This window comes from Schistocerca americana, chromosome X (assembly GCF_021461395.2).
Source record: "Schistocerca americana isolate TAMUIC-IGC-003095 chromosome X, iqSchAmer2.1, whole genome shotgun sequence".
Taxonomy (NCBI): Eukaryota; Metazoa; Arthropoda; class Insecta; order Orthoptera; family Acrididae; genus Schistocerca; species Schistocerca americana.
The window spans coordinates 139158311-139184997 of record NC_060130.1 but is presented as its reverse complement, the minus strand read 5'-3'; the positions used below and the strand labels follow the sequence as shown (position 1 = coordinate 139184997).

At 41.1% G+C, this 26687-nt stretch overlaps 1 protein-coding gene across 2 annotated transcripts in view; it reads right to left on the bottom strand.

The window, feature by feature from the left end:
- The window catches only part of LOC124556720 (protein Aster-B-like), a 236821-nt gene that overhangs the window by 142287 nt on the left and 67847 nt on the right, over positions 1-26687 (bottom strand). For both annotated transcript variants that reach the window (XM_047130710.1, XM_047130711.1), the window contains exon 5: positions 16415-16631. In XM_047130710.1, coding sequence (XP_046986666.1) covers positions 16415-16631 — 217 coding nt within the window. The remainder of the gene's footprint in view (positions 1-16414; positions 16632-26687) is intronic.

The following is a 26687-nucleotide window of genomic DNA, read 5'->3' as shown; positions in this document are numbered from 1 at the left end:
TTAAAATATTTATCTTTCCCACAAACAGTTTTCTTGCTATTGCCAGTCTGCATTGTATACCCTCTCTACTTCTGACATCACCAGTTATTTCACTGCCCCAATAGCTAAATTCATCCACTACTTTTAGTATCTCATTTCCTAATCTAATTTCCTCAACGTTGCCCAATTTAATTTGATTACAATCAATGACCATAGTTTTAATTTTTTCACAGGTTATCTTATAGGCTATTTTCAAAACATTATCCATTCCATCCCAAATGATCCTCCAAGACCTTTGCCATCTCAGAGAATTACAATGTCATTGGCAAATCTCGAAAGGGTTAATTTTTTTCTCTTCGGACTTTAATTGCCTTTTCAGATTTCTCCCTGGCTTCCTTTACTGCTTGCTTAATGTACAGTATGATTAACACTGGGGATAGGCACAACACTGTCTCACTCCCTTTCTCAATTACTGTCCCCCTTTCATGTCATTTGACTCTTTCAACTGCAGTCTGGTTTCTGTAGTAGTTGTATGTAACATTTCACTCACTGTATTTTAACCCCATTACTGTCAAGCTTTCTTAAAATTTACAAATGCTATAAATGTAGGTCTGCCTTTCTTCAGCAATAATTTTTATAACTTTCTTTCAATCACTCCTCTTTCTAATATGTATTGCCAAATGGGGAAGTGAGCACTGAAGTGAAAATTTTGGCCACTTCTCATTGAGCAGTGTCTGCACGGGAGAGCTTAAAGAGAGATCTACAGCAAAGAATGCCTCCATGGCATTGTGAATGTATGTTATCTGCAGTGAGTTAGTAAGGAAAATTTTCATAGGAAGTATGATGCTATTAACAGATAGTGTCTGTTCATTGATGACAAATGCTGGAATTTGCACCCCAATGCCACTTCTGGACATCCACTGAGTGGTGCCAGGTGGTCTTTTCAGATGAATTAAGTTTTATGCTCCACGATTTTTTAAGAAGCATTAGAGGATCGGTACTGCTTTTTCTGTTCCCACGTTTCTCTGGAACTCAAACCAATCATCCCCAAGGTCAGCTTCTACCAAAATTTCAATTTTTGTAATAATCACCTTCTTCTTAAAGATATTTCACATCTTGTATATCTTGTGCACATGGTGGAATAGTTTTGTCATGGTATATTATCCCAAGGATCTCAATAATTCTGAGGGAATGTAGTCTACTCCAGGTGCCATGTTCCCTCTTGGGTCTTTCAGTGCTATGTCAAATTCTTCTCACAGTGTTGTATCCTCTACCTTATCTTCATCCATTTCCTCTTCCTCTTCCATAATACTGTCTTCAAGTTTCTCTTTCCTTTATGTAGCCCTTTTCCATGTTCCTTTGACCTTTCTGCCTTCCCTTCTTTGCTTCATACTTATTTCCCATCTGAGCTCACAATATTCGGGCTGGTGCTTCTTGTGGTCCTCCATGTTACCGTGTCAACCACACCAGCACATCACTGGTGAACATAACAAGAAACAAGGCACTGACTCATCTTGTTGCAATTCAACTTCCACACACCATGTGGCAACACCACTTCCACACACCACGAGGCAGCATGATAAAACAGTGACACTGCAGCACATTAAGGTTGGCATATGCAGCCAACGGACAGTGCCACTTCATGACTCAGACTACCAACTTATCTATTACAATCCCAGAGTAGAGGACTGTCTTCTTCATTCTGTTATGATTCACTCATGTGCTCACTGGACTCAACTCTTGGGATGCTTGTTACTTGGTTGGACTCAACCTAGTTATGTACAAGCACTCTGTATGGAACTTAAATTGATTTGATTATTTTAAATGTATTGTTTATGTGTTACCACACAAGTTGCGACAAACTGGTTTTGTTATTCATCTATGTTTTCTGACAAGGATGCAATGTCTAAAGGAGCATCCTTGGACGTCGTTCTTCAGAGTTTATTGTAGCAGCAACTGGAAAGCCAGAGGTGGTTGGAAATGCAGCAGCAGGAACACACAGTCATGTGAACAGTGTGTTGACAGGCCTGTTAATGGGATCTCAAAATTTGCTGGCGTACCCACCACCTTTTCCTACATACATTCCTGGGAACTGTATGAGAAATGCCTACGGCAACACTTTCCGGTCTTAAATGTAACAGAAGCCAACTCTCTTACAGCTCTATTTCTACCATGGATCTTTATCCAAATGTACCATTTGTTAGGGATGTTAGAACCCCCCTTCAGGATTCTGCATCTTAAGTCATTCGAGGAAATGTGTCATCTGCTGACTTCCTGTTCGCACAAGAATACCTATATGATTTCTGCCAGAGTTGAGTTTTATTAGTGTAGAAAGCAACCTCATCAAACTTATCTGACTTGAGCTGTGGAGCTGCAAAGTTTAAGCCAAAAGTGACATTTCGTTACTGCTCAATCTAAGGAATATAACATGGACACAACAGTTCGGGACACTATTACTCAGTTAGCCCTCAATAAAGGCATCTGCCAACGGGCACTGCAGTTTGAAGACCCTCCTTAGAAAAAGTACTTAAGAGGGCATAAGCATTTGAAGTTTCCCAGGCCGCAGGCCATCAGTTAGATTCCCAGGCTGACATGGCTGCTGTCAACTTAGATGACAGTAGACACACACATCCCAGCACCCCTTCAGAGGTGGAAGTCATGACAGTACAGCACAACAGCTGCTGTGCTCCATACAAACATGGCCAAAGCAAACAAACTTCTGCAGGCACCTGCCTTTTTGCCCAGCTTATTTTATTCAACACAACTGGTTAGCCTGCCCTCAGTGTCGGGCTTATTGCCTTCACTCTCAAAAGAAAGGACGTGTAGCTATGGTGTACAACTTCAGGTCAGCTCCAGCTGCGACATTGAACCCTCAGGCTGTGGACATTAACATTGTTAGGCACGTGTATGACAGTCTTGCAACTTTTTCTGACAAACTGCTCATCAATGTGTGTATCAACAGCACACATATTCAATTGTCGGCGTCAGTTCTGAGCTCTAACATTTACTTGCACCTCAGTTCCCCTCCACTGTCTTACTTCGTGCCGTCTATTAAGTTATGCTTCGTGATCAAGTAAAAGAAGAACTACATAGCTTACAGCAATAGGTGTCAGGGAACCCATCCCTTCGTGTATCAACTACCTCGACAAAATTGCCGACACTGGTGCCACCACTGAGGACCATCTCCACAACTTTTAGCGTCTCAAGTGCAATATGGCTAAATCATATTTCTTCCAACCATCTATTGAATACCTAGGGGCACATTATTTCCCATCAGAGGGTACAGCAGATCAATGGTCATATTGCAAGTAACGATGTGCTCCCTTGTCCTACTAATGTGAATGAGCTTCAGGCATTTTTAGGCGAAATTGTGTATTATCAGAAGTTCCTGCCACAGGCAAATACAGTATAACGTCCTCTCAATTGCTCAAGAAAGGCATATCATTAGTTTGGGTGCCTGCATGTGGACAAGTGTTCAGTAAATTGAAAGACGATCTGTGTTCTCACTCTATGCTTCTACATCTACATTAATACTCCGCAAGCCACCCAACGGTGTGTGGCGGAGGGCACTTTACGTGCCACTGTCATTACCTCCCTTTTCTGTTCCAGTCGCGTATGGTTCGCGGGAAGAACGACTGTCTGAAAGCCTCTGTGCGCGCTCGAATCTCTCTAATTTTACCTTCGTGATCTCCTCGGGAGGTATAAGTAGGGGGAAGCAATATATTCGATACCTCATCCACAAACGCACCCTCTCGAAACGTGGCAAGCAAGCTACACCGCGATGCAGAGCGCCTCTCTTGCAGAGTCTGCCACCTGAGTTTGCTAAACATCTCTGTAACGCTATCACGGTTACCAAATAACACTGTGATGAAACACGCTGCTCTTCTTTGGATCTTCTCTATCTCCTCCGTCAACCCGATCTGGTACGGATCCCACACTGACGAGCAATACTCAAGTATAGGTCGAAAAAGTGTTTTGTAAGCCACCTCCTTTGTTGATGGACTACATTTTCTAAGGACTCTCCCAATGAATCTCAACCTGGTACCCGCCTTACCAACAATTAATTTTATATGATCTTTCCACATCAAATCGTTCCCCACGCATACTCCCAGATATTTTACAGAAGTAACTGATACCAGTGTTTGTTCCGCTATCATATAATCATACAATAAAGGATCCTTCTTTCTATGTATTCGCAATACATTACATTTGTCTATGTTAAGGGTCAGTTGCCACTCCCTGCACCAACTGTCTATCCGCTGCAGATCTTCCTGCATTTCGCTACAATTTTCTAACGCTGCAACTTCTCTGTATACTACAGCATCATCCGCGAAAAGCCGCATGGAACTTCCGACACTATCTACTAGGTCATTTATATATATTGTGAAAAGCAATGGTCCCATAACACTCCCCTGTGGCACGCCAGAGGTTACTTTAATGTCTGTAGACGTCTCTCCATTGATAACAACATGCTGTGTTCTGTTTGCTAAAAACTCTTCAATCCAGTCACACAGCTGGTCTGATACTCCGTAGGCTCTTACTTTGTTTATCAGGTTACTCTGTTTATCAGGCGACAGTGCGGAACTGTATCGAACGCCTTCCGGAAGTCAAGGAAAATAGCATCTACCTGCGAGCCTGTATCTAATATTTTCTGGGTCTCATGAACAAATAAAGCGAGTTGGGTCTCACACAATCGCTGTTTCTGGAATCCATGTTGATTCCTACAGAGTAGATTCTGGGTTTCCAAAAATGACATGATACTCGAGAAAAAATAATGTTCTAAAATTCTACAACAGATCGACGTCAGAGATATAGGTCTATAGTTTCGCGCATCTGCTCGACGACCCTTCTTGAAGACTGGGACTACCTGTGCTCTTTTCCAATCATTTGGAACCTTCCGTTCCTCTAGAGACTTGCGGTACACGGCTGTTAGAAGGGGAGCAAGTTCTTTCGCGTACTCTGTGTAGAATCGAACTGGTATCCCGTCAGGTCCAGTGGACTTTCCTCTGTTGAGTGATTCCAGTTGCTTTTCTATACCTTGAACACTTATTTCGATGTCAGCCATTTTTTCATTTGTGCGAGGATTTAGAGAAGGAACTGCAGTGCGGTCTTCCTCTGTGAAACAGCTTTGGAAAAAGATGTGTAGTATTTCAGCTTTACGCATGTCATCCTCTGTTTCAATGCCATCATCATCCCGGAGTGTCTGGATATGCTGTTTCGAGCCACTTACTGATTTAACTTAAGACCAGAACTTCCTAGGATTTTCTGTCAAGTCGGTACATAGAATTTTACTTTCGAATTCACTGAACGCTTCACACATAGCCCTCCTCACGCTAACTTTGACATCGTTTAGCATCTGTTTGTCTCAGAGGTTTTGGCTGTGTTTAAACTTGGAGTGAAGCTCTCTTTGCTTTCGCAGTAGTTTCCTAACTTTGTTGTTGTACCACGGTGGGTTTTTCCCATCCCTCACAGTTTTACTCGGCACGTACCTGTCTAAAACGCATTTTACGATTGCCTTGAACTTTTTCCATAAACACTCAACATTGTCAGTGTCGGAACAGAAATTTTCATTTTGATCTGTTAGGTTTTCTGAAATCTGCCTTCTATTACTCTTGCTAAACAGATAAACCTTCCTCCCTTTTTTTATATTCCTATTAACTTCCATATTCAGGGATGCTGCAACGGCCTTATGATCACTGATTCCCTGTTCTGCACTTACAGAGTCAAAAAGTTCAGGTCTGTTTGTTATCAGTAGGTCCAAGATGTTATGTCCACAAGTCGGTTCTCTGTTTAATTGTTCAAGGTAATTTTCGGATAGTGCACTCGATACTCTGTCCCTACCACCCGTCCTAAACATCTGAGTGTCCCAGTCTATATCTGGTAAATTGAAATCTCCACCTAAGACTATAACATGCTGAGAAAATTTATGTGAAATGTATTCCAAATTTTCTCTCAGTTGTTCTGCCACTAATGCTGCTGAGTCGGGAGGTCGGTAAAAGGAGCCAATTATTAACCTAGCTCGGTTGTTGAGTGTAACCTCCACCCATAATAATTCACAGGAACTATCCACTTCTACTTCACTACAGGATAAACTATTACTAACAGCGACAAACACGCCACCATCGGTTGCATGCAATCTATCCTTTCTAAACACCGTCTGTGCCTTTGTAAAAATTTCGGCAGAATTTCTCTCTGGCTTCAGCCAGCTTTCTGTACCTATAACGATTTCAGCTTCTGTGCTTTTTATCAGCACTTGAAGTTCCAGTACTTTACCAATGCAGCTTCGACAGTTTACAATTACAATACCGATCGCTGCTTGGTCCCCGCATGTCCTGACTTTGCCCTGCACCCTTTGAGGCTGTTGCCCTTTCTGTACTTGCCTGAGGTCATCTTACCTAAAAAACCGCCCAGTCCATGCCACACAGCCCCTGCTACCCGTGTATGCTTGCCACATATCAGCCTGGTCGTCAGCTTGTTGCAGCTACGGATGACTAAGTATGTTGTGGGGGCCGTCCTGTCTCAATGACATACATATGATTTGGAACAGACCATTGCTTTTGCATCCAAGATACTTAATGCAGCACAGAATTACTCTCAAATACAGGAGGACCTCACTATTATTTATGCTATCAAGAAGTTTCACATGTTTTGATGTGGTGTCAAATTTCATCTAGTAATTATTCACAAATCATTAGTTACTCTCTTTTAGTCCTGTGGCACAACTGCCAGATAGACTTCAATGGTTGGCCCTGTTCCTCAGTTTGTATCACTACAGGATTCACTTCCATCCTACAGCTCAACATACTAATGCTGATACTCTCTCACACCTTCTGATGGGACCCATTCCCAGCTTTGATCAGGATGACGTACTTTGTTTCTAGCTCAAAGGGAAAGCTAGAAGGATATTGAATGGGTTCCCTACTGACCGATCCTGTCAGCAATTCTGATCCCATTTTTATAGTATATTCAGGGAGTTGGCCACAGTGGTCACATGCTGGAGCTTTGGGAGCCCTCCGCAATTGTTTTGTGTCACGCCTCAGGTGTCATTTTGTTGTCTACAGAATACACTGCACACACAACATGTGGTCTCCTGGTCTCTCTCCAGTGAGACATGCTTCATCTCCTACATCACCGGCCATTGGTGGGTGGGGGTTCGAGAACAACAATCAAAGATGCTGGTTTGCCAACATGTCCATTGGCCCAGGCTAGATGATGAGATTGAACATTTAACTGCTGCTTGCTCTGTGTGTGCAGGCCACCAGGCCACCCCACAGCAATGTTACTCTCTGCGGCCAAAAAGCTTCACAGCTGTGGAAATGTGTCCACTTACATTTTGCAGGCCCCTTTCTGGATGCTTATTGGTTGGTGGTCATAGGAGTCTACTCTGTTTCCATACATCGCAAACTGCTGCTGTACGATGGCAGAATTGATGGTGCACGCCCTCACCTGGATCTTCACCATTAAAAACCTCCCTCATACCCTGGTGACAGACAATGGCCCACACTTTGTCTCTCAGATTTTTCAAGATTTTAGTGCACAAAAGGGTACCCAGCATGTCATGGCAATTGGCAATCCTCCCCATTTATCTCCACAAATATCATGCATGTGTCAGTCTAGTTTTTTAGGTGTCTGTAATCTTTTAGCCTTCTTCACATACTGCATTTTTATATTTTTCCTTTGACCAATTAAATTCAGAAGATATTGTGGCTTATTTGGTCAAGAACAATTCATATGGGTTGTGATATATTCTCTAGCGATTGTCCCCTATTGCAAGTTTTGCCTAAACAACAACCTCCTTCATCAGTATGTAGCACGCCCTGAGATAAAAATGTGTGTGTGTGTGTGTGTGTGTGTGTGTGAGAGAGAGAGAGAGAGAGAGAGAGAGAGAGAGAGAGAGAGAGAGAGAGAGAGATGCAGATAGTTCTGTACCATTCTTGCTATCCAGTCAATTAAGCCATGGACCCTGTCCATTATGACACACACTATTCTATAGTCTCACCAGATAGTGATCACTGAAGCACATACAAAGCTCTTATGGTTACAGAGGACAGGTGCTGCTCACTAGCCTCCTGCTCAACCCTCAGGTCTGCCAAATCCTTACCTACTTAAAATTGGCCTAAATCTCTGATTTGTTCAGATCTGGCACATATTAGAAGGTACATGTGCTTTATTTAATACCATAGATTTTTCAAACATCAAAAATATTATTTCCTAAAACATGCAGACTGAAAGCAGAAAACAACAATGACCACACATATTTAAATCATCTACAAGCAGTACTCCATTCATCGTATGGACACAAACTATGTTAAATGACTTTGTACTATGCATATATTAGAAGGTCTGATTGGTGGTTAGTCTGACTATCTGTTCTTCCCGTCACCCATCCTCTCAATTAATACATGATGTTGAACCCCCACAGCAACATTAAGGAGTACCCAAGACTAGCACTTTGTGCCACATAGCACTCAACAGAATGATACTTGCACCCATGCAAGTTTCTGATGGACCATGTACACAATACGCTTAAGTGAATTAGGTACATTAAAACTAATGATAAAATTACACCCATCACCTCATCACTACAATTTCCTCATAATTCATATTTAACCTTTCAACAAGAACTATAACTAAAGAACAAAGATACAATAACTGAGCATCCACAGGAGTCTTCCATTCAAAGCCACAGGAGAATAAAACTAGGATGGTCAAATAGGGGATTTATGCCCACTTCTCTTGGCTGTGAGTCCAAGTGAGTGTCCCACAAGGAACTTCAAATGAATAATAGATATGGAAAGACTGTCTACTTGGATTTATATTTCTGTTGCAGTTATATTTAAAATATCTTGTACAGGCTACACTGCCAGGCTTTAAATCAATAGCTGCAACTGATGAGTCATCACTAATGTACTGAAAGAGAAGCAGGAAACACGTAAGTTCTCCGATGCATAAGAGGAAGTTTGAGGACCATCATCGCAAAAACTATATCATTAGGAGCTGTAGCAAAGACCGTTACAAGTAACACATGTGACTGATGTATTTTATTCTTTAGCTTCAGAGGTTGTGATAAACTGTCACTATTTCACACTCACCTGACTAAAATGGATGTACAGCATAAAGATAAGTAGTTATCACAAACTGCAACTTTTCTCAAGGCTATCTTATACCTCCAAATAGAACTGTAAACCTTCTAACAGTGGCAAATGACATCAGTAACATGTTGCCCATAAAACAAAGTCAATCATTAAGGATATTGAATATTCATGATAAATAAAAAACCCTATAACAGACCATAACTCAAATCTGGATTCCCTTCTTCTGTATGTAAAAGTATTTTCTATGCGAACCTATTAAATTACCATACAGAACAACTCAAATCACATCAGAATGACATTACTAGGAGACTGCTAATTATGGAAGGCACTGACTCGGGTTGGAGCTCTAGTCAGGTACAGAACAGCAAAACCTAGATTGAATGAAAAATTGTTCCTCTCCCCTCTTTCTGTTAGGTCCCATTGTTGTAATACATCCTATTGGACCTTATGTTGTTTCATACTACAGAAAATGAAAATGTAGCTCCCATATGAAGAAGTGGCAGGCATAAGATGTGCCACTGTGGAAGTAAAAAGTGCCTCCTTTATTAACTCTCATTAGTCGCAGAAGTCTGGAGCTCAAGCAGTGGCAACAGTAACTCAGACAAAATGCAAAATTTTTATCTAAGCTACATTTTTTGGGTGTTCTTCAGGTTTCCATTCAGTATTTCAATGGTGGATGGACACCTTCCATCTCTCACTGTTGGTAATCTTCAACGTAACAATTGTATTCACGACACAAGATGTGGTGTTCAGCAGTTCTGATATCATCTAGCTCTAATCATTGGGGAAGATTATGCCTCACTTCCTGAAAAGATGTGACTCCTCTGCAGCTGGTACAAATTCAAATTTCTGTAGTGCCATGTGTCTAACAATTACTGCTTACTAGGATCCCTTATTTTATACGGGAACAAGCTGCTTTTGAAGCTGACCAGAAGAGTATGGGGACGGATATCAATGATATAGTGGGTTTCAATCATAATACACTACATCTATTTGTTTACACAAACTTGATGTTTGAACAAAGCCAGCTGGCTCTATAGTGTCAATGTTGCCTTAATAAATAATAATTTTTATAACTTTCTTTCAAGTACTCCTCTTTCTATCAGATGTTGCCAAATGGCAAAGTGAGCACTGAACTGAAAAGTTTGGCCACTTCCCATTGAGCAGTATCTGGTCAGGAGAGCCTAAAGAGAGATCTACAGCAAAGAATGCCCCCATAACAGTGTGTATGTATGTGATCTGCTGTGTGTTATGAGGGAAAATTTCCACGGGCAGTACGATGATATCAACAGATAGTGTCTGTTCACTGATGGCGAAGGCTCGAATTTGCCCACTAGTGCCACTTCTGGACGTCCACTGAGTGGTGCCATGTGGCCTTTTCAGATGAATTACATTTTATGCTCCACTGGACAGATGGCCATTCGCGTGTATGGTGTGGAACATCTGAAAGCAAACAAAGAGGGAACTTTATGGTCTGGGGAATGTTTTTGTGGCATTTCTTGGGCGGCCTCATCATTCTGGATGGCACAACAGATCAACACAAGTTTGCATCTATCTTTGGGGACCCTGTCTACCCCTACATGCAATTTGTTTTTCCTCGGAATGATGGCATGTATCAGCAGGACAATGAAAAATGTCACACAGTTTGCATTGTATGTGTGTGGTTTGAAGAGCACCAGGATGAGTTTACCATACTCCCCTGGCCACAAAACTAATTGAAATCCAACAGAACACACGTGGGACCACCACGAGCAGGCTGTTCATGCCATCAATCCTCAACTGAGAAATGTAGTGCAGCTAGCCATGACACTGGGGTTGGCATGGCTCCACATCCCTGTTGGCACCTTCCAGAACCTAAATTACTAGCTTCCTGGATGTCTGTGCCACAAAAGGTGGTTATTTAGGCTTAGGGTGTTTATTTAGGTTTTTGACAGGTGGTCACATTAATATAGTGTAGAAATGCTTTCAGTAATTGCAGTTTGGTTCCCTAAACATGAGCATTATTTTTTCACTGGAACAACATACTGTCAGGTTTTCCACAGTTCATCTGAATGTCAATCTTTGACTTGCTATCAGCCTATCTTTAATTACAACAGGAAAATCCCCACTGCATTAAGAGTACACTGGCATCAAACTTAATATCGAAGATTGTATAACTGGTCCATCATTAATGTGGAGGATCATGCTGGAGACATGACATACCCAGACGTGAATTACATACCAATGTCACAATACATTCAGTTGGCATTATGAGACGGTTTTTCTCTTTTTAGGAGCTACTGTAAAGTCTTCATTTGAATACTGGTCTCTATCAGATGAACTGCTAACAGGGAGCACTACAGAGGGCATTAAAATCAACTTTCTGCTAAGTGGTGTCAACAATGAGAGGAACCACATGACAGATCAACTGCAGAAAATGCAAAGAAGAATATCTCTCTCTATCCAATCACAATAAATGGGGAAATTCAACTACATAAGGATGAAGGTAGAAATGTGTCACTACCTCATTCATGGATCCATTCCAGCACTGATATGAAGTGATTTAGGAAAACCCTAACAACCTCCATCATAATGTCATTTAGGGATTCCCAATTGGCACTTGGCAAACACAATAACTACCTAGTTCTCATCTTTTACTTATGACAGGTCATTTATTATGTGTCATCTAAATTACTCATGAGTACTTGTGGAGAAAGTGTTGCACAATAACGATCAGAGCGAGTATGAATATGTATGTGTGTGTGTGTGTGTGTGTGTGCGTGCATCAGTGTTGGCTATTGATATTGGCACACATTCTGATGACAGGAACTGAGTACAAACTCTGTTACACTTGTTGGACAAATAGTGGTGCCAAATAGCACTGATAGATTCGAACCATGTTTCTCTGGGACTGAGTACTTTAGTGCAACAACAACAACAACAACAACCTCCACTGGATAGGAACAACTTCTCTTTATTTAAAAAAAAAAAAAAAATTGCAGTGTGCCACCATTTTACTTATTACTGCCATAAAGTTCAAATGCTAGATTTCCAAGTTATCCTTGTTGAGTGGGCAGTAACATTACACATACACCAGAAATAATAAGGGTGTTATCTTTTTATGTATACAATTCCCACTAATTAAGCACATGTACAGTGAAGGGCAGCCTCATTTGACTGGAAAAGCCAGATAAATGGCTGAGACACAGGTATGCTCAAAGACTGGTTAAGTGTTCGTCCTCAGTATCTAACCAAATTATCTGTGAACTGCTCACCATAAGATAGAAGAATTTCTTGAGATCTTGACAGTAATGCTGGGCTCTCTACTTTCTGTAAGAAATTAAATTTCACTATGGCATCCAACAACTGGCACCAAAGCAAGCAGTTTTAATAACAGATAGCTGTGACCCAGCAGTCTCTAGGAGAGTACCTCAGGTTGATGAAACTTGGGTTTAGTCAATACTGTCAGAGCTTACACCATACCTAGAGAATTTCATTCTGGGAGATTCTCTCATCATTGCGAAATATCCACCTTGAAGGATTGAACTAGTCAATTAATATACTCACATGATCATAGCATTTAACTGTACACTAGAGAGCAACAATGGATCACCACACAACAGTAACAACAGCACCACAGAGTCACATGTTTAATTATTCATAGCAACCTGATGAACACCTATGTTCCTTTGTGTATATGCCACACATAAACTTAACTTTCAGTTGGAAACATTGTCAAAGATTAATGATCAAATCGCAGTACTTTCTAGCACGCACTGCTAGTCCACTCTATATAGTAACAGGCAGATTTAAGTCATTCTAGCTCTTACTGTGGCAGTTTTGATGTCACAATTGTCACATAGTTCTACAGTTCTTCCTGCAAATCTTAATTTTTATAACATTCTCAGGAATGTAGGTTTGGTAGTAAAATGTTCCACACTTAATATATTAGCAATCTGACTAAGCATTCCGGTGACAACCTGCACAAGACACTGTTCACACAATATGATTCAAAACTGTGGTGATGCGGTAGCATATGCATACTTCATACCTACCAAATTTTATTTGATCTGACTCATAATTGGCCTTAAGGATGGCAGATCTGGCTGCCAAATATCAATGATGGACATGTGACTACCTAGATGCATACCAAGGAGCTTTATAAACATTTGCCACACTACAATATGCTTAAGCTGCACCAACTTATTCAATGTTTGTAGATATGTATTATTGAGTATTGAATTTCCAGTTAACTTCGCCATTAATGCCACACATGAATTTTTCTGCTTATAGAATGGACACACACTCTTGATACACCTAATAAATTGGTAGTTCTTAATATAATTGCTCCAACTTATCACATTTCAAAATCTCCTCCTCTGGGAAGTCAAACATATCTTTCACTTTGTTTCACACATGTTCAGATAATGGTCCAGATGAATGTGCAATACACAGCCTTGCATACTACAGGCTAACTTCCTAAAAGAAGTAACAAATGAAAGTCACCACATACATATGACAAGCATCACAGCTCACAAAAAGACAGTGATGATAATTGTTTCCATTGTTTTGGTAGCTTTCAGCAGAAGCAGTACATCTGTTGGCAAATTATACAGCACATTTTGCTACATTATTCAACTGATAGACAAGTAACATATATTACAACAATTAAAACTATCCTACAAAGAATACAGAGAAAAATGTCATACATGAATCAGTCCAATGTGAAACAAATGACTCTCCTGTAGCAAGCTGGAGAAGTTAAGCCACAAAATTCATCATTAATGCATATAATTTTCATACTAATCAATATTTGTAAACATGACATATTTTCTCTTCATGCTGTGTGATTACGAGAGAGAGAGAGAGAGAGAGAGAGAGAGGGGGGGGGGGGGGGGGGGGGGGGGGGAGGCTATCGGCAGTTTTCAGGCAGAGGTTATCACATTAATATCAGTCTATTCCTAACAGTTACTGACATATATTTTTAGTACGATAAAATTTTGCAACAACAGGAAAGTGACACACAAAAGTAATATGGAGTGACTTCTTATTTAATGTTGTGGTGATCGTATTAGTAAAAACGTGATGCACGAGGAGATGGCATCTAACTTATAACATCTTTCAAAAATGCTGCAATTTCATCACTGCACTTCAGTGCTAACATCAAAGCACACTGGAGCAGTGATCATCCTGATAGTCCTATAGGTATATGCATGTACACTCCTGGAAATTGAAATAAGAACACCGTGAATTCATTGTCCCAGGAAGGGGAAGCTTTATTGACACATTCCTGGGGTCAGATACATCACATGATCACACTGACAGAACCACAGGCACATAGACACAGGCAACAGAGCATGCACAATGTCGGCACTAGTACACTGTATATCCACCTTTCGCAGCAATGCAGGCTGCTATTCTCCCATGGAGACGATCGTAGAGATGCTGGATGTAGTCCTGTGGAACTGCTTGCCATGCCATTTCCACCTGGCGCCTCAGTTGGACCAGCGTTCGTGCTGGACGTGCAGACCGTGTGAGACGACGCTTCATCCAGTCCCAAACATGCTCAATGGGGGACAGATCCGGAGATCTTGCTGACCAGGGTAGTTGACTTACACCTTCTAGAGCACGTTGGGTGGCACGGGATACATGCGGACGTGCATTGTCCTGTTGGAACAGCAAGTTCCCTTGCCGGTCTAGGAATGGTAGAACGATGGGTTCGATGACGGTTTGGATGCACCGTGCACTATTCAGTGTCCCCTCGACGATCACCAGTGGTGTACGGCCAGTGTAGGAGATCGCTCCCCACACCATGATGCCGGGTGTTGGCCCTGTGTGCCTCGGTCGTATGCAGTCCTGATTGTGGCGCTCACCTGCACGGCGCCAAACACGCATACGACCATCATTGGCACCAAGGCAGAAGCGACTCTCATCGCTGAAGACGACACGTCTCCATTCGTCCCTCCATTCACGCCTGTCGCGACACCACTGGAGGCGGGCTGCACGATGTTGGGGCGTGAGCGGAAGACGGCCTAACGGTGTGCGGGACCGTAGCCCAGCTTCATGGAGAAAGTTGCGAATGGTCCTCGCCGATACCCCAGGAGCAACAGTGTCCCTAATTTGCTGGGAAGTGGCGGTGCGGTCCCCTACGGCACTGCGTAGGATCCTACGGTCTTGGCGTGCATCCGTGCGTCTCTGCGGTCCAGTCCCAGGTCGACGGGCACGTGCACCTTCCGCCGACCACTGGCGACAACATCGATGTACGGTGGAGACCTCACGCCCCACGTGTTGAGCAATTCGGCGGTACGTCCACCCGGCCTCCCGCATGCCCACTATACGCCCTCGCTCAAAGTCCGTCAACTGCACATACGGTTCACGTCCACGCTGTCGCGGCATGCTACCAGTGTTAAAGACTGCGATGGAGCTCCGTATGCCACGGCAAACTGGCTGACACTGACGGCGGCGGTGCACAAATGCTGCGCAGTTAGCGCCATTCGACGGCCAACACCGCGGTTCCTGGTGTGTCCGCTGTGCCGTGCGTGTGATCGTTGCTTGTACAGCCCTCTCGCAGTGTCCGGAGCAAGTATGGTGGGTCCGACACACCGGTGTCAATGTGTTCTGTTTTCCATTTCCAGGAGTGTATTTTAGCAACATAAATCTGAACCTTTTGTTGATATTTGTTTCATGGGCCTTAGGCTATGGTCCAAAGCATATTTCTCTGCCTAACATTTCATCTTCCAATGTTGGAGATGATGCCAGAGACAATAACTTAGAAAGCAACTACAATCTCTAACAAGCTCAGCAAGCCAAACTGTTATATGTATATAGACAATGGTCAGTCCATGAAGCCATCAAACTGCTTCCTAAGATTACAGAGTTGCGTTGAAGTGTGTTCCAGGGCTTTTTTAGTACTAAGGCCCGTAGCTTGCCCAATTCAAGCATTCTTCTTTTCTCTTAAAGTTGTTCTTGTGTTTTAGAAATTCAATGGGCTCTCTGTACATCCCAGCTTAGTAAAGATTAGATCTTGATGAAGCCATAGTAACAGAGGAATGAATCTGGTGGTTCTCTCATCCCATAGCTGAGCTCATCTGAGATTGTATCTGTTTTCTGAGTTGTTAGCATCTTTGATGTCACCAGCATTGGAAGATAAAATGTTAGGCAGTGAAATATGCCTTGGATAATGGCCTTATACCCATAGAACAAATATCATGAACAACACAAATACTGGCCATGAAAGCCTGCCTTGTACAAATAAATCTGTACCTTATTCATCTACAACAATGGGAGGATCTGCATTAATAAAAATCTGAGAAGGTGGAAAGAACAGAAACAAGAGCAACACCACTGATGTATTAACTAACCAACTATAAGACGTTCCTCTTGAGGCACATCTTTGAAAAGTCGTTTAAAATCTTCACTGCGAGATTTGTACGTGGGGTAGAGCACATTGTACCAGGATGATTTTTTCTTTGACCTGTCAGACCCACGAGACTCTTTCCTCTCTTTGCTGCTGTCGTGACTAATGCTCCTGGTCAAATCTGCCACTTGACTTGAATCTGATGAACGGCTTATACTGTCCTGTTGAGATGAAATTACTATCAGTAAAATGGAATAGTAACTTGCAATAACAGAGAAATATGAGCACTAAATACATGTTTATACACATAAATGTTTCCATTTACAGATGATCTGTTATTTTCACAATTTGGTTTTGTCAACTATTACTGCAGATTACAATGACTTTCAGATGCTACAAGATGTTACGACTATTACTGACATTCTACCACCAAACTGTAAAGGTCTGAATCACAATCATCACAAACAACAGTTAAGCAGCTGTATGGACTGACTATTCCAAATGTTTATACCTAATTGTAATCCCAAAATTATACAATGACACTAATATACACCACTTAGAACTACATATACAATTTTAACAGTTCAGAATTAAAAGGAACTCATGGAGGATGATTAAGAACACATTTTGCATATATACATCTAGTGACTCTAGCAATATATGACATATGTGTACGAGAACATAGTAACAGCAGCTTCCCAGCCCCTCCCTTCAAATAGCCTATTCACACAAAAGGTTAAACATCTTGCAATTGTTGATGCTTTATCTAGGTGTAATGGCAAGCAATATACTAAACTACTTTTTTTTTTTTTTTTTAATTGTTCACCAACTTTCACTGTAATCAAAGGCAGAGAGCTAAGGTGAGTGTTGCCTTCTTATAAATAAATGGAACTGTGTCAATGCAAATTTGGTAAGCACTGTGGCACAAGCAAAGCAAGCTGATTCTCTTAAATGACACTATCTTCAGGAAAGTCAGTGTGACCATGTTGTTTTAGTGTCCAGAAATTGTTCCTACAGTCATGTTTATTTCCTGGACAGTACAGCTTCGTGTCTCATTTCCAGTCACCCACCCTCCTGCTGACATGACAGATCCACTCTATAACGTACTTCACTGTCTGGGCAATTGAAACAAGTTCAGAAATAGATATAGTGAATTCTTTAGGGTTATGATACCAGAGTTGTCCATAAAGTAAGGTCTCCAATGAGCACCCATCAGACAGAGTGAGCTAGCTTAAATCTGACAATAGTGCCGTGTTCCTTGCTTCCCATACCACTATTCTTGCCAGCCCCACCTCTCTGCAATGCTAATTCTTGGCGTAGCAGCCATTAACAATAGAAGGGAAAAATCAACACTCCCACCAAGTATGAATTGTGTTTTGTGATTAGATTTCGGTGGTTTAAGGGGTCAGCCCCTATTGAAATCCATCACCAGTTGACCAATGTGCAAGGAGAAAAGTGTATGGATATAAAAAATGTGCATAAGTGATGAAGGGAGTTTGCAGATGACTGTACAAATGTGTATGACGAGGCTGGCCATGGGCATCCATCAGTTTCAGGCGAGACAATGATGAAAGTCAAAGAAGTTTTGCTTGTGGATTGGCATGTGACTGTGCAAGAGATTATGAAACTGATAGGGGACATCTCTAAGACTACTATGGACAAGATTTTGATGCACATTTTGAAGTATCACAAGGTGTGTGCCAGGTGGGTACTACGGGTGTTCACCGATGAATACAAAAGAAACGCTTCCAAAGTGCTCACAAGTTTCTGTGCTGTTACCAGGAAGAGGGTGAGGAATTTCTGGATTCAATTTTAACAGGGGTGAGACTTGGGTCCACTACTTCACACCATGGACTAAAGAACAATGGCTTTGGTATTCTGGGATGGGAATGGAGTTCTGCTGTTCAACTGCCTGGAAAGAGATACAGCAATCAACACAGCAAAGCACTGTGAGACACTAACAAAGCTATGCTGGGCTGTACAGAAGAAAAGGATGGGTTGGCTGACAAAGAGAGTTCACTAGCACCATGACAATGCCCACTCTCATATCACCAAATTCAGGTGGAAAATCACTGACCATCCTCCAAACAGCCACGATTTGGCTTCCAGTGACTACTATCTGTTCCCCAATTTGAAACAATACTTGGGGGTAGTGAAATTCTCAAGCGATGATGAGCTGAAGGCAGCTGCCCATCCCTTCCTGCACAAGATGGCGGGAGAGTGGTAAGACATGGATATGAAAAAGCTTTAGGACCATCTCCAAAAACACATTGACTGTGATGGGGACTACATTGAAAAATAGCTAAAAGTCCAAGCTTTTGGAATCTGTAATTGGTTTTGCAATAAAATGTTTACTGGTTGAAAAGCATTGGAGACCTTAATTTACGGATAACCCTCAAAATTAAAGACAAGATTGATAAAATAGTAAAGTAGGCCTACGCAAGGATATCTTTGACTTACATCTCTGGCATACATTGGTTCAATAATGCAATGCTGTTCTCAAATTATTGTAAAATTTCATTTTGAATGTGGAAGTACAGGTAACTACAGTATGTATATCACCACCCTAAGAACAATTGGTGGAAGGTTATTGGTATGTTTCCCGGGCCTGCATGGAATGGGAGTGTGGGACTCATTTTACAAGCACCAATAAATAACTGTGTGCCTTCAGAGTGCAACAAGTGTAGGAAAATCAAGTTGGACTGTATTTAACACATCTATAATCTAACTACTGCCAAAAAAGCGTATTTCTGCAACACAATGGATATACCTCCTCTTCTATTCCTACTGTTCAGATATTTTATAACATTCAGTGCTTTTAGACACCCTATCTTGAGATATTTCAAAGTGATAATTAAGTTTGCCCTCTAGCAGTCATTTGAGAATGATATACAAGGTGGCCCAAAGGTCCGTTGCCATCTGAAAACACACTAATTCACGGAATAATGTAGGTAGTAAGGTAAAACTTGACACACGTGCCTGAAATGATATGGGGTTTTAATGAAACCAAAAATGAATGCATTCCACACACTACTGTTTGGAGAGCACTAAGGCATACCATCCAATGTTATCCATACAATATCCACCATCATCATGAACTGTTAGTCACTGATTTTGTGACATGGATAGCATTTGTAGTGTGCACATTTCAAAAAATGGTGGATGACGACTGGTTGTCTAAAGTGTTGTAGTCCTGAGAACTTCAGCCCTTGCGCTCAGTGTGTCAGCCGCGGAATACGCCGCTCCAGTATGGTCTGCATCAACACACGCGAGAAAAGTTGATGTCGCGGTGAATGAAATGGCACGGATTGTTACCGGATGCTTGAGGCCAACCCCAGTGCACAAGATGTACTTAATCATGGGGATCGCACCGCCCAACATACGACATGACATCGCTGCTGAAGTCGAAAAAACCAAGCAAGAAAAGGACATGCGCCATCCTTTATATGGACACCAGCCTGCTGACCGACAGCTTTGTTCGAGGAAGAGTTTCCTGTCATGTACCCGAGCCTTGGAAGTGTCGGCTGCAGAGAATCGTTTGGAAAGGTGGGAAATCGACCTGAGAAACCCCCATAAAAATGTAAAAGAAGAACTGGCGTCTGGTGGAGACCTACCATACACAGTCTGGAGAACCCTAAACCGTATGAGGGTAGAAGTGCCAAAGTGCAGGACAAACCTGCAGCAATGGGGTTTCCTAAAAGAGAATGAGAACACTCTCTGTCTGTGTGGCTCTGTCCAGGATCCTCAACACCTACTTATCGGTCCATATTTAGACCAGCCCTGCACAATGAATGACTTATGGGAGGCAAATGACATGGCCATATTGGCTGCTGATTTTTGGAAGTCTGAAGTCTAGTTCCAGACACAGAAAGTAAGTAAGACTGCAGAACTTGGGTTCTCGAAAATGCTAGAACTGTCATGAAAACCGTTGTATGATGAGGAAGTCATGGTGTGGTACGGATTTACCACATGAATTAAGTTTGGACTATTTTTCTTCAAGGAAATTCGGGATGCTGCTTTTCAAACTGCCTGCACGATGGGTGGGAGGTACATTGGTATGTTACAGAATCAAATCATCCCTAGACTGGCTGATACACTCCTGCTGGAAGGTACAAATTTTATGCAGGATGGTACTCCATCCCCATATTGCTACATGTGTGAAAGATCTCATGCACACATTGTTTGGTGATGATTGTGTGCTGAGCCACCACTTTCATCATGCTTAACCTCCCATTCTCCAGACCTCAATCCATGTGATTATCAGTTGAATGGCTACCTGGCGTCTCAAGTCTACAGTGAGTGTCTGACATCTTAGGGATGATACAAGACAACTTCTGACAGCAATTTCTCACCAAATCTACTGATATGTTGTACAGTACTGTTCACAACATTGTCTCTCAACTAGAGATATTGTTTAGAATGACCACCAACATGGTTGAGCATTTGTTATCAAGAAAATGCCTTTGCTAAAACTCAATTGTTATGCTAATTATTGCTTTTGTACCATATGGAGCGCCATCTGATGGTAATTTTGTGCACTTGTTTCTTTCAGTGAAACTCTATGTCATTTCAAGCACATGTGTCAGTTTTTACCTCTCTACCTAGATTATTTTGTGAAGCATTGAATTTACAAAAATAGGGATTTTAGGTCAGCCCTGTACAGTAACTCTTGTAGTAGCAAGTTAGAAACACTACAAGAATGACTAAAAACATAGAAAATCTATTTTCTCAGATGTGAAATTACAATCTTTTCCCACACCCACTACTCCAATCTTTCAATTGTCAAGTAACATCGTCAAGATGTGTATGAAATACTAATTACGTATAACTGAACAAGACACCATTTTCTTGTCTGTAAACATAGTTCTTCTCACCGTGTAATGTTTTCCATGTAAACTGGGGAGAAGATCATACTAACTGTTTTGATGATGTGGTTCCTCCAAATAACATAATAACCATTTGAATCTCAAATACAGAGCTTCAAAAGAATTTGCTTCCACAAAAATGAGTGTTCTATCTATTATATCTATGGTCATATAATCAAGAGTGGAAGATAACTCCTCAGCAGAATAAAGTTTGCACTTATAAAATACACACAAAGTGTTGGTTTGTCATGCACTGTAGGATTTTCTTAGACAACTGCTGAGGATTTTACTATTGCAACTACAGTTTTGTGTACAGTTATTGGCTGGTTTGAGGAGATTTTGCCCATCAGACCAGTATGTATCATGTGATGATATCCTTTTTACTATCTTTTGAGCAACCCAAAACAGAAGGTAAACGATTAGCAGTCCTTTTCTTACAGGAATGCAACATTCCACAACCAATCCTTTGGCAGTCTGTTTTTTTTACGATGTCTTAAGGACTTTGGTATTGCTACCTCAAAAGCATGCCAAATGATGATGGTGGTACAGTCCAGAATTGTCTCTCTGTTAAAATTTTTGGTGGTAAGCAACTGACATTGTTACCCTGATGAGGACCCATTCTTATGGCTCATTGTATGGATCCATCCTGTCAGAAACATGAATCTCAACTGGAAAGAGATACTGAAGTGCATGTTCTTCATAACTTTCATTATGCAATGGTTTGGAAGCTGTACATGAGACCAGTGACAGAGGACAACACTTTTGATGTACTGAAATGCATCCACAGAATTTATTCATATTCATGCAGTCATTAAATCATAAGTAAATGGAGATTATAATAATATGTGAATGTTGTACAAATGATGACATGAGGCAATGCAGCATCTGAACCTTTCATCAATGGGGATGTCCTTTCTGTGAAGAATGTAATTTAACAGTACAGGTCCATTATGAGACTTAAAATTAAAATCTTAGAGGTATAAATATGATTGCTTGCTCTGTACTTGTGCAGTCTTCTAGCTATTTATGGTCTTATATAGGGCAGCACCCATTTAATACAGATGTTTGGTTTGTTGGGCACTCAACTACGCAGGTATCAGTGCCCTTACAAATTCCCAATGTTTACTCAGTCCAATCTCACCACTTTCATGAATGATTATGAAATCATGAGGACAACACAGACATCCAGTTCCCGGGTGGAGAAAATCCCAGCCAGGAATTGAACCCGGGACGCCATGATGCAGAGGCAGCAACTCTAGCCACTAGACCAAGAGCTGTTGACATTCGATACGGAGTTTTCTTCATCCTCTCAATTAACATTTTGGTCTTTATGGGTAACCATGGATTTTGATCAAAGAGCTAGAGACACTGAATGGTTCTGTAGACTGAACTTTTTTAATTCTGAACACAGAACTCTCAATTAGAGATGAAAGATTCTTTGCATCTGAAGTTCTTGACCCTTTTTCTTTTCTCAGTTTCTACCTTTCTCATACGGAGCAGCTAGAGACATTTTAATTGAGTTTTTTTCTTTCTTATGTTTGGGGAACACGTTTGAGATTTTAGAGACACTTACTGTGTTGACATGGATGCAGCAAAACTTCATTGATTAGCACTACTACTGGTAAGCACTTGCAAATTTAACTACTAGTTAATCTGTTCATATTTGCAGATTTGTTTAATTTTTTTTTTTTTTTTTTTATCATTTTGCAAAATAGTATAGAATTATTTCCCTACTAGGCTTTCCACGAACAAGGGAACATGAGTCTTAAAACCTGCCTTATATATTTGAACTTGCTAATTTGCCTCAGCATACAGTAACCATTCCTTGAATTTAAATTCCTGGGCATTTCGCCCTCAATCAAAGCTGCAGATTTTCTGCTCATGCAGGATCAAAAAAGTTGGTCCTGAACTCAGGAAATGAGTGCTGGTAACAGAAGTAGGAATCATAGATTGCCATCATGGGCTGGGTCCTAGTGGAGCTGATTTGTCGTGTTCCTCTTGCCTGTTACAAAATGTCCAGTATATATCTGTATCAAATGGATGACTGTGAAAAATGCTTGCACATTGCAATGTTGCACTGTCATGGATGAAAGGAGAAAAGGGATGAACTCAGGTACCAAGGGGGCCTGTTACATAGCCTCATTCTAGAGATTCAGCATAGATATTTAGAATGTAATCCAGGAGGCTGACATAAACTCTGATAATCAGGAACTTTACACACTCATGTCTTCTCCCCTTGCCAGCCAGTTACTGTGTTAGCAATTTTGGCGGGTTCAAGCAGGATGATTGCCAGAAAAGTTCACACATATCTGGTATGTGCTGGTAATGCCAAACTCCTGACCAACCTGACAATTTCCCAGTGTGGTTGTTACATCTAAAATTCCATCAACATACATAATTCACAAGCCATTGTAAGGTACATGGCAGAGGGTACTATGTACCACTATTAGCTATTTCCTTTCCTGTTTCACTCAAATGGAGTGAGTGAAAAAATAACTATCTACATGGATCAATATGGCCATAATGTCTCTCATCTTGTCTTCATGGATTCTGTATTCAACGTACATTGGTGGCAGTACAATCATTCTGCAGTTAGCTGCAAATACTTATTCTCTAAATATTCTCAATAGTGTCTTGCAAAAAGTGGGTCATCTTCCCTCCAGGTATCACTATTTGAGTCCACGAAGCATCTCTGTATGTAGCAGCACGTCTCTGAATTGCTTCGATTTCTTCCTTTAATCCGAGCCGGCGGAGATCCCAAAAACTACACTAATACTCAAAAATGGATCACACAAGTGTTCTATACGCAGGCTCCTCAGTAGATGAGCTACATTTTCCTAACTCCTTTTGAATCCCTGCAGTCTACGATTTGCCTTTCCTACTACCATCCTTAGGTGCTCATTACATTTCATGTCACTCTGCAATGTTATGCTTAGATATTTAATCAATGTGACTTTTTCAAGCAGCACACCACTAATAATGTACTTGAACATTACAGGATTGTTTTCCTACTCATCTACATTAACCTACATTTTTCTACATTTAGACGAAGCTGCCATTCATCATACAAAATAGAAATTCTAAGTCATCCTGTATCCTTTCACAGTTACTCAATAACAATACTTTCCCAGATACTACAGCAACATCAGCAGCTGCAGATGGCTTCTCACTCTATCCATCAGATCATTTATGTATATAGAGAACAAGAGTTGTCCTATCACACTACCCTGGGGGATTCATGATACCCTTGTCTCTGATGAACACTCACTGACCAAAACGATTTATTGAGTTCTATTATACTGACATGCAAAACTAACAAAAGTAACTTTTGCATAACGTGTCACTACCAAGTAACATAGCTCGATGAAATTTGGAACAGACATAGTAACAACTGCTACAATGTAGTATAGAACATAACCCTAAGAAGTATGCAGTGTAATGAACAGAAATGACACTGAAGTCACTGAAACTGATGATGGTCCCTTGCATATTATTTTTTAAAAAAAGGACAGGAAATAGTTCTCAGTAGGGTGTGTGATCGTCACAGATGGAAATGCATGGTCTGTAGCATGTTCTCATTCTGCACCAAGGTTGGTAAAGAGTTCTTGTGGTAGCACACTCATTCTCAGTGGGATTTAAGTTGGAGGAGGGCAGGATTGGGGGGGGGGGGGGGGGGGCGGATGAGCAGGCCAGGCTATTAGCTGAATATCTTCTCATTCCAAGAGTTCTTGCACTTACACTTTTCAACACACACGGCCATCCACAAAAATGAAGTCAATACCGAAGGCCCCAAGGAAAAACACATAGTGAAGGGGTACACTGTTAGTGTAACATTGATCGGTGAGTGTACTGCATTCAAAGATTTGGAGATCAGTACATCCATGCAACATTATACCTCCCCACACCTTAACACCTAGACCAGCAAAACTATAATGTTTGACTATGTTCCTGGGTGCATTATGCATTCTCATATGGCAAGAGGCAGGAACATGCAACGCACCCAGGAACACCGTCAAACACAATAGTTTTGCTTGTCCATGTGTTAAGGTGCGTGGAGGTGTAATATTGTATGGGTGTCAATGTTATTGTGACACTGTAGTCCTTCCCCATGTGTGTTTTTTCACAGCTGCATTCGGCCTTGACTTTCTTTTTATGGATGACAATGTGTGGCCACATCGAACTGCACAGCTTGAGGAGCTCTTGGAACAAGAGGATACTCAACCAATGGACTGGCCTGCCCATTTCGCTGACTTAAATCCCATCAAGCACATGTGGAATGCCTTTGGGAGATGTATGGAAGTATGTCCATGTTCAACAATTAGCATTCATCAGTGTCAATCACGCAGGCGGATGAATGGAATGCCCTAACTCAAAAACTCTTTACCAACCTTGTAGCCAGAATGGGAGCACACTGCAGAGCATGGATTGCCGAATGTGATGATCACACATCCTATCAAGAATCATGTTCTGCCTTTAGTAATATCCACAGGACCATCACGTAATTATCACCTTTGAATGAAAGTGTTGTTTCTGTTTGTCTTATTGCGTATTTCATTCAGTTGCCTTCTGTATTATACTTCTCCCAATATGTACTCTGAAATGGAATACTGTATCTTCTCTCACTGTCCACATTTCCAAGGGACAATGTAAGAGCAGCCTTAAGTTTTGAAACATTTGGATACTTAAACTCTACGGATTATGAGACACTTTTTGAGATATGCTGAGTAATTGTCAATTCCTTTGTTATCTAAATATGGTTTTTTGACTGTAGAACTTTTCACTCATCTAATAAGCAGTCTTGACGGACACAGAACGACATCAATGTTTCAATCTTTAACATGTTACTGCAGCTTCTACTCTTTAATCTTTCTCTGGGGTCTAAAAACCTTAAAACATTTCAGTGGTGCACTTAATATGCCCACCTTTTCCATCACATTTGCAAGCTCTGATATAATGTTTTTGGGCATTCTTTAAAAACCACAACTTGTCACATTCTTTCACAGTTTACTCAACTCTCCAGTTGCTTGCCTGTTAACAACTAGTTGCTCCAGAAGAAGCAGATTATCCAATTTAAAGAGTTCACTATGAACAACTATAGAAATACTCTCAATTTTTCTCACTGCTGAAACCTTCAAAATGCCAGGGAAAAAGGTTTGAAATATGTTTTCTATTTCCATATGCAGCCTGTGAATCAATGGTGTTTGGCTCTGAAAGTTTTGTGTGAACTTACTGAATAGTTCTGCATGTGAAGTTATGAAATGAAGTTCTGCTTTAATTGAATGTTTTTTTAAGCATTCACAATGATATTGTATGATTTGGTATGAACAGTAGCAGAATGACTTTTTAGAGGTATATGCTTAAGAAAGTAAAAACTTTCTACAGCCAAGATCACACAAAAAGTTCTTTATTTAC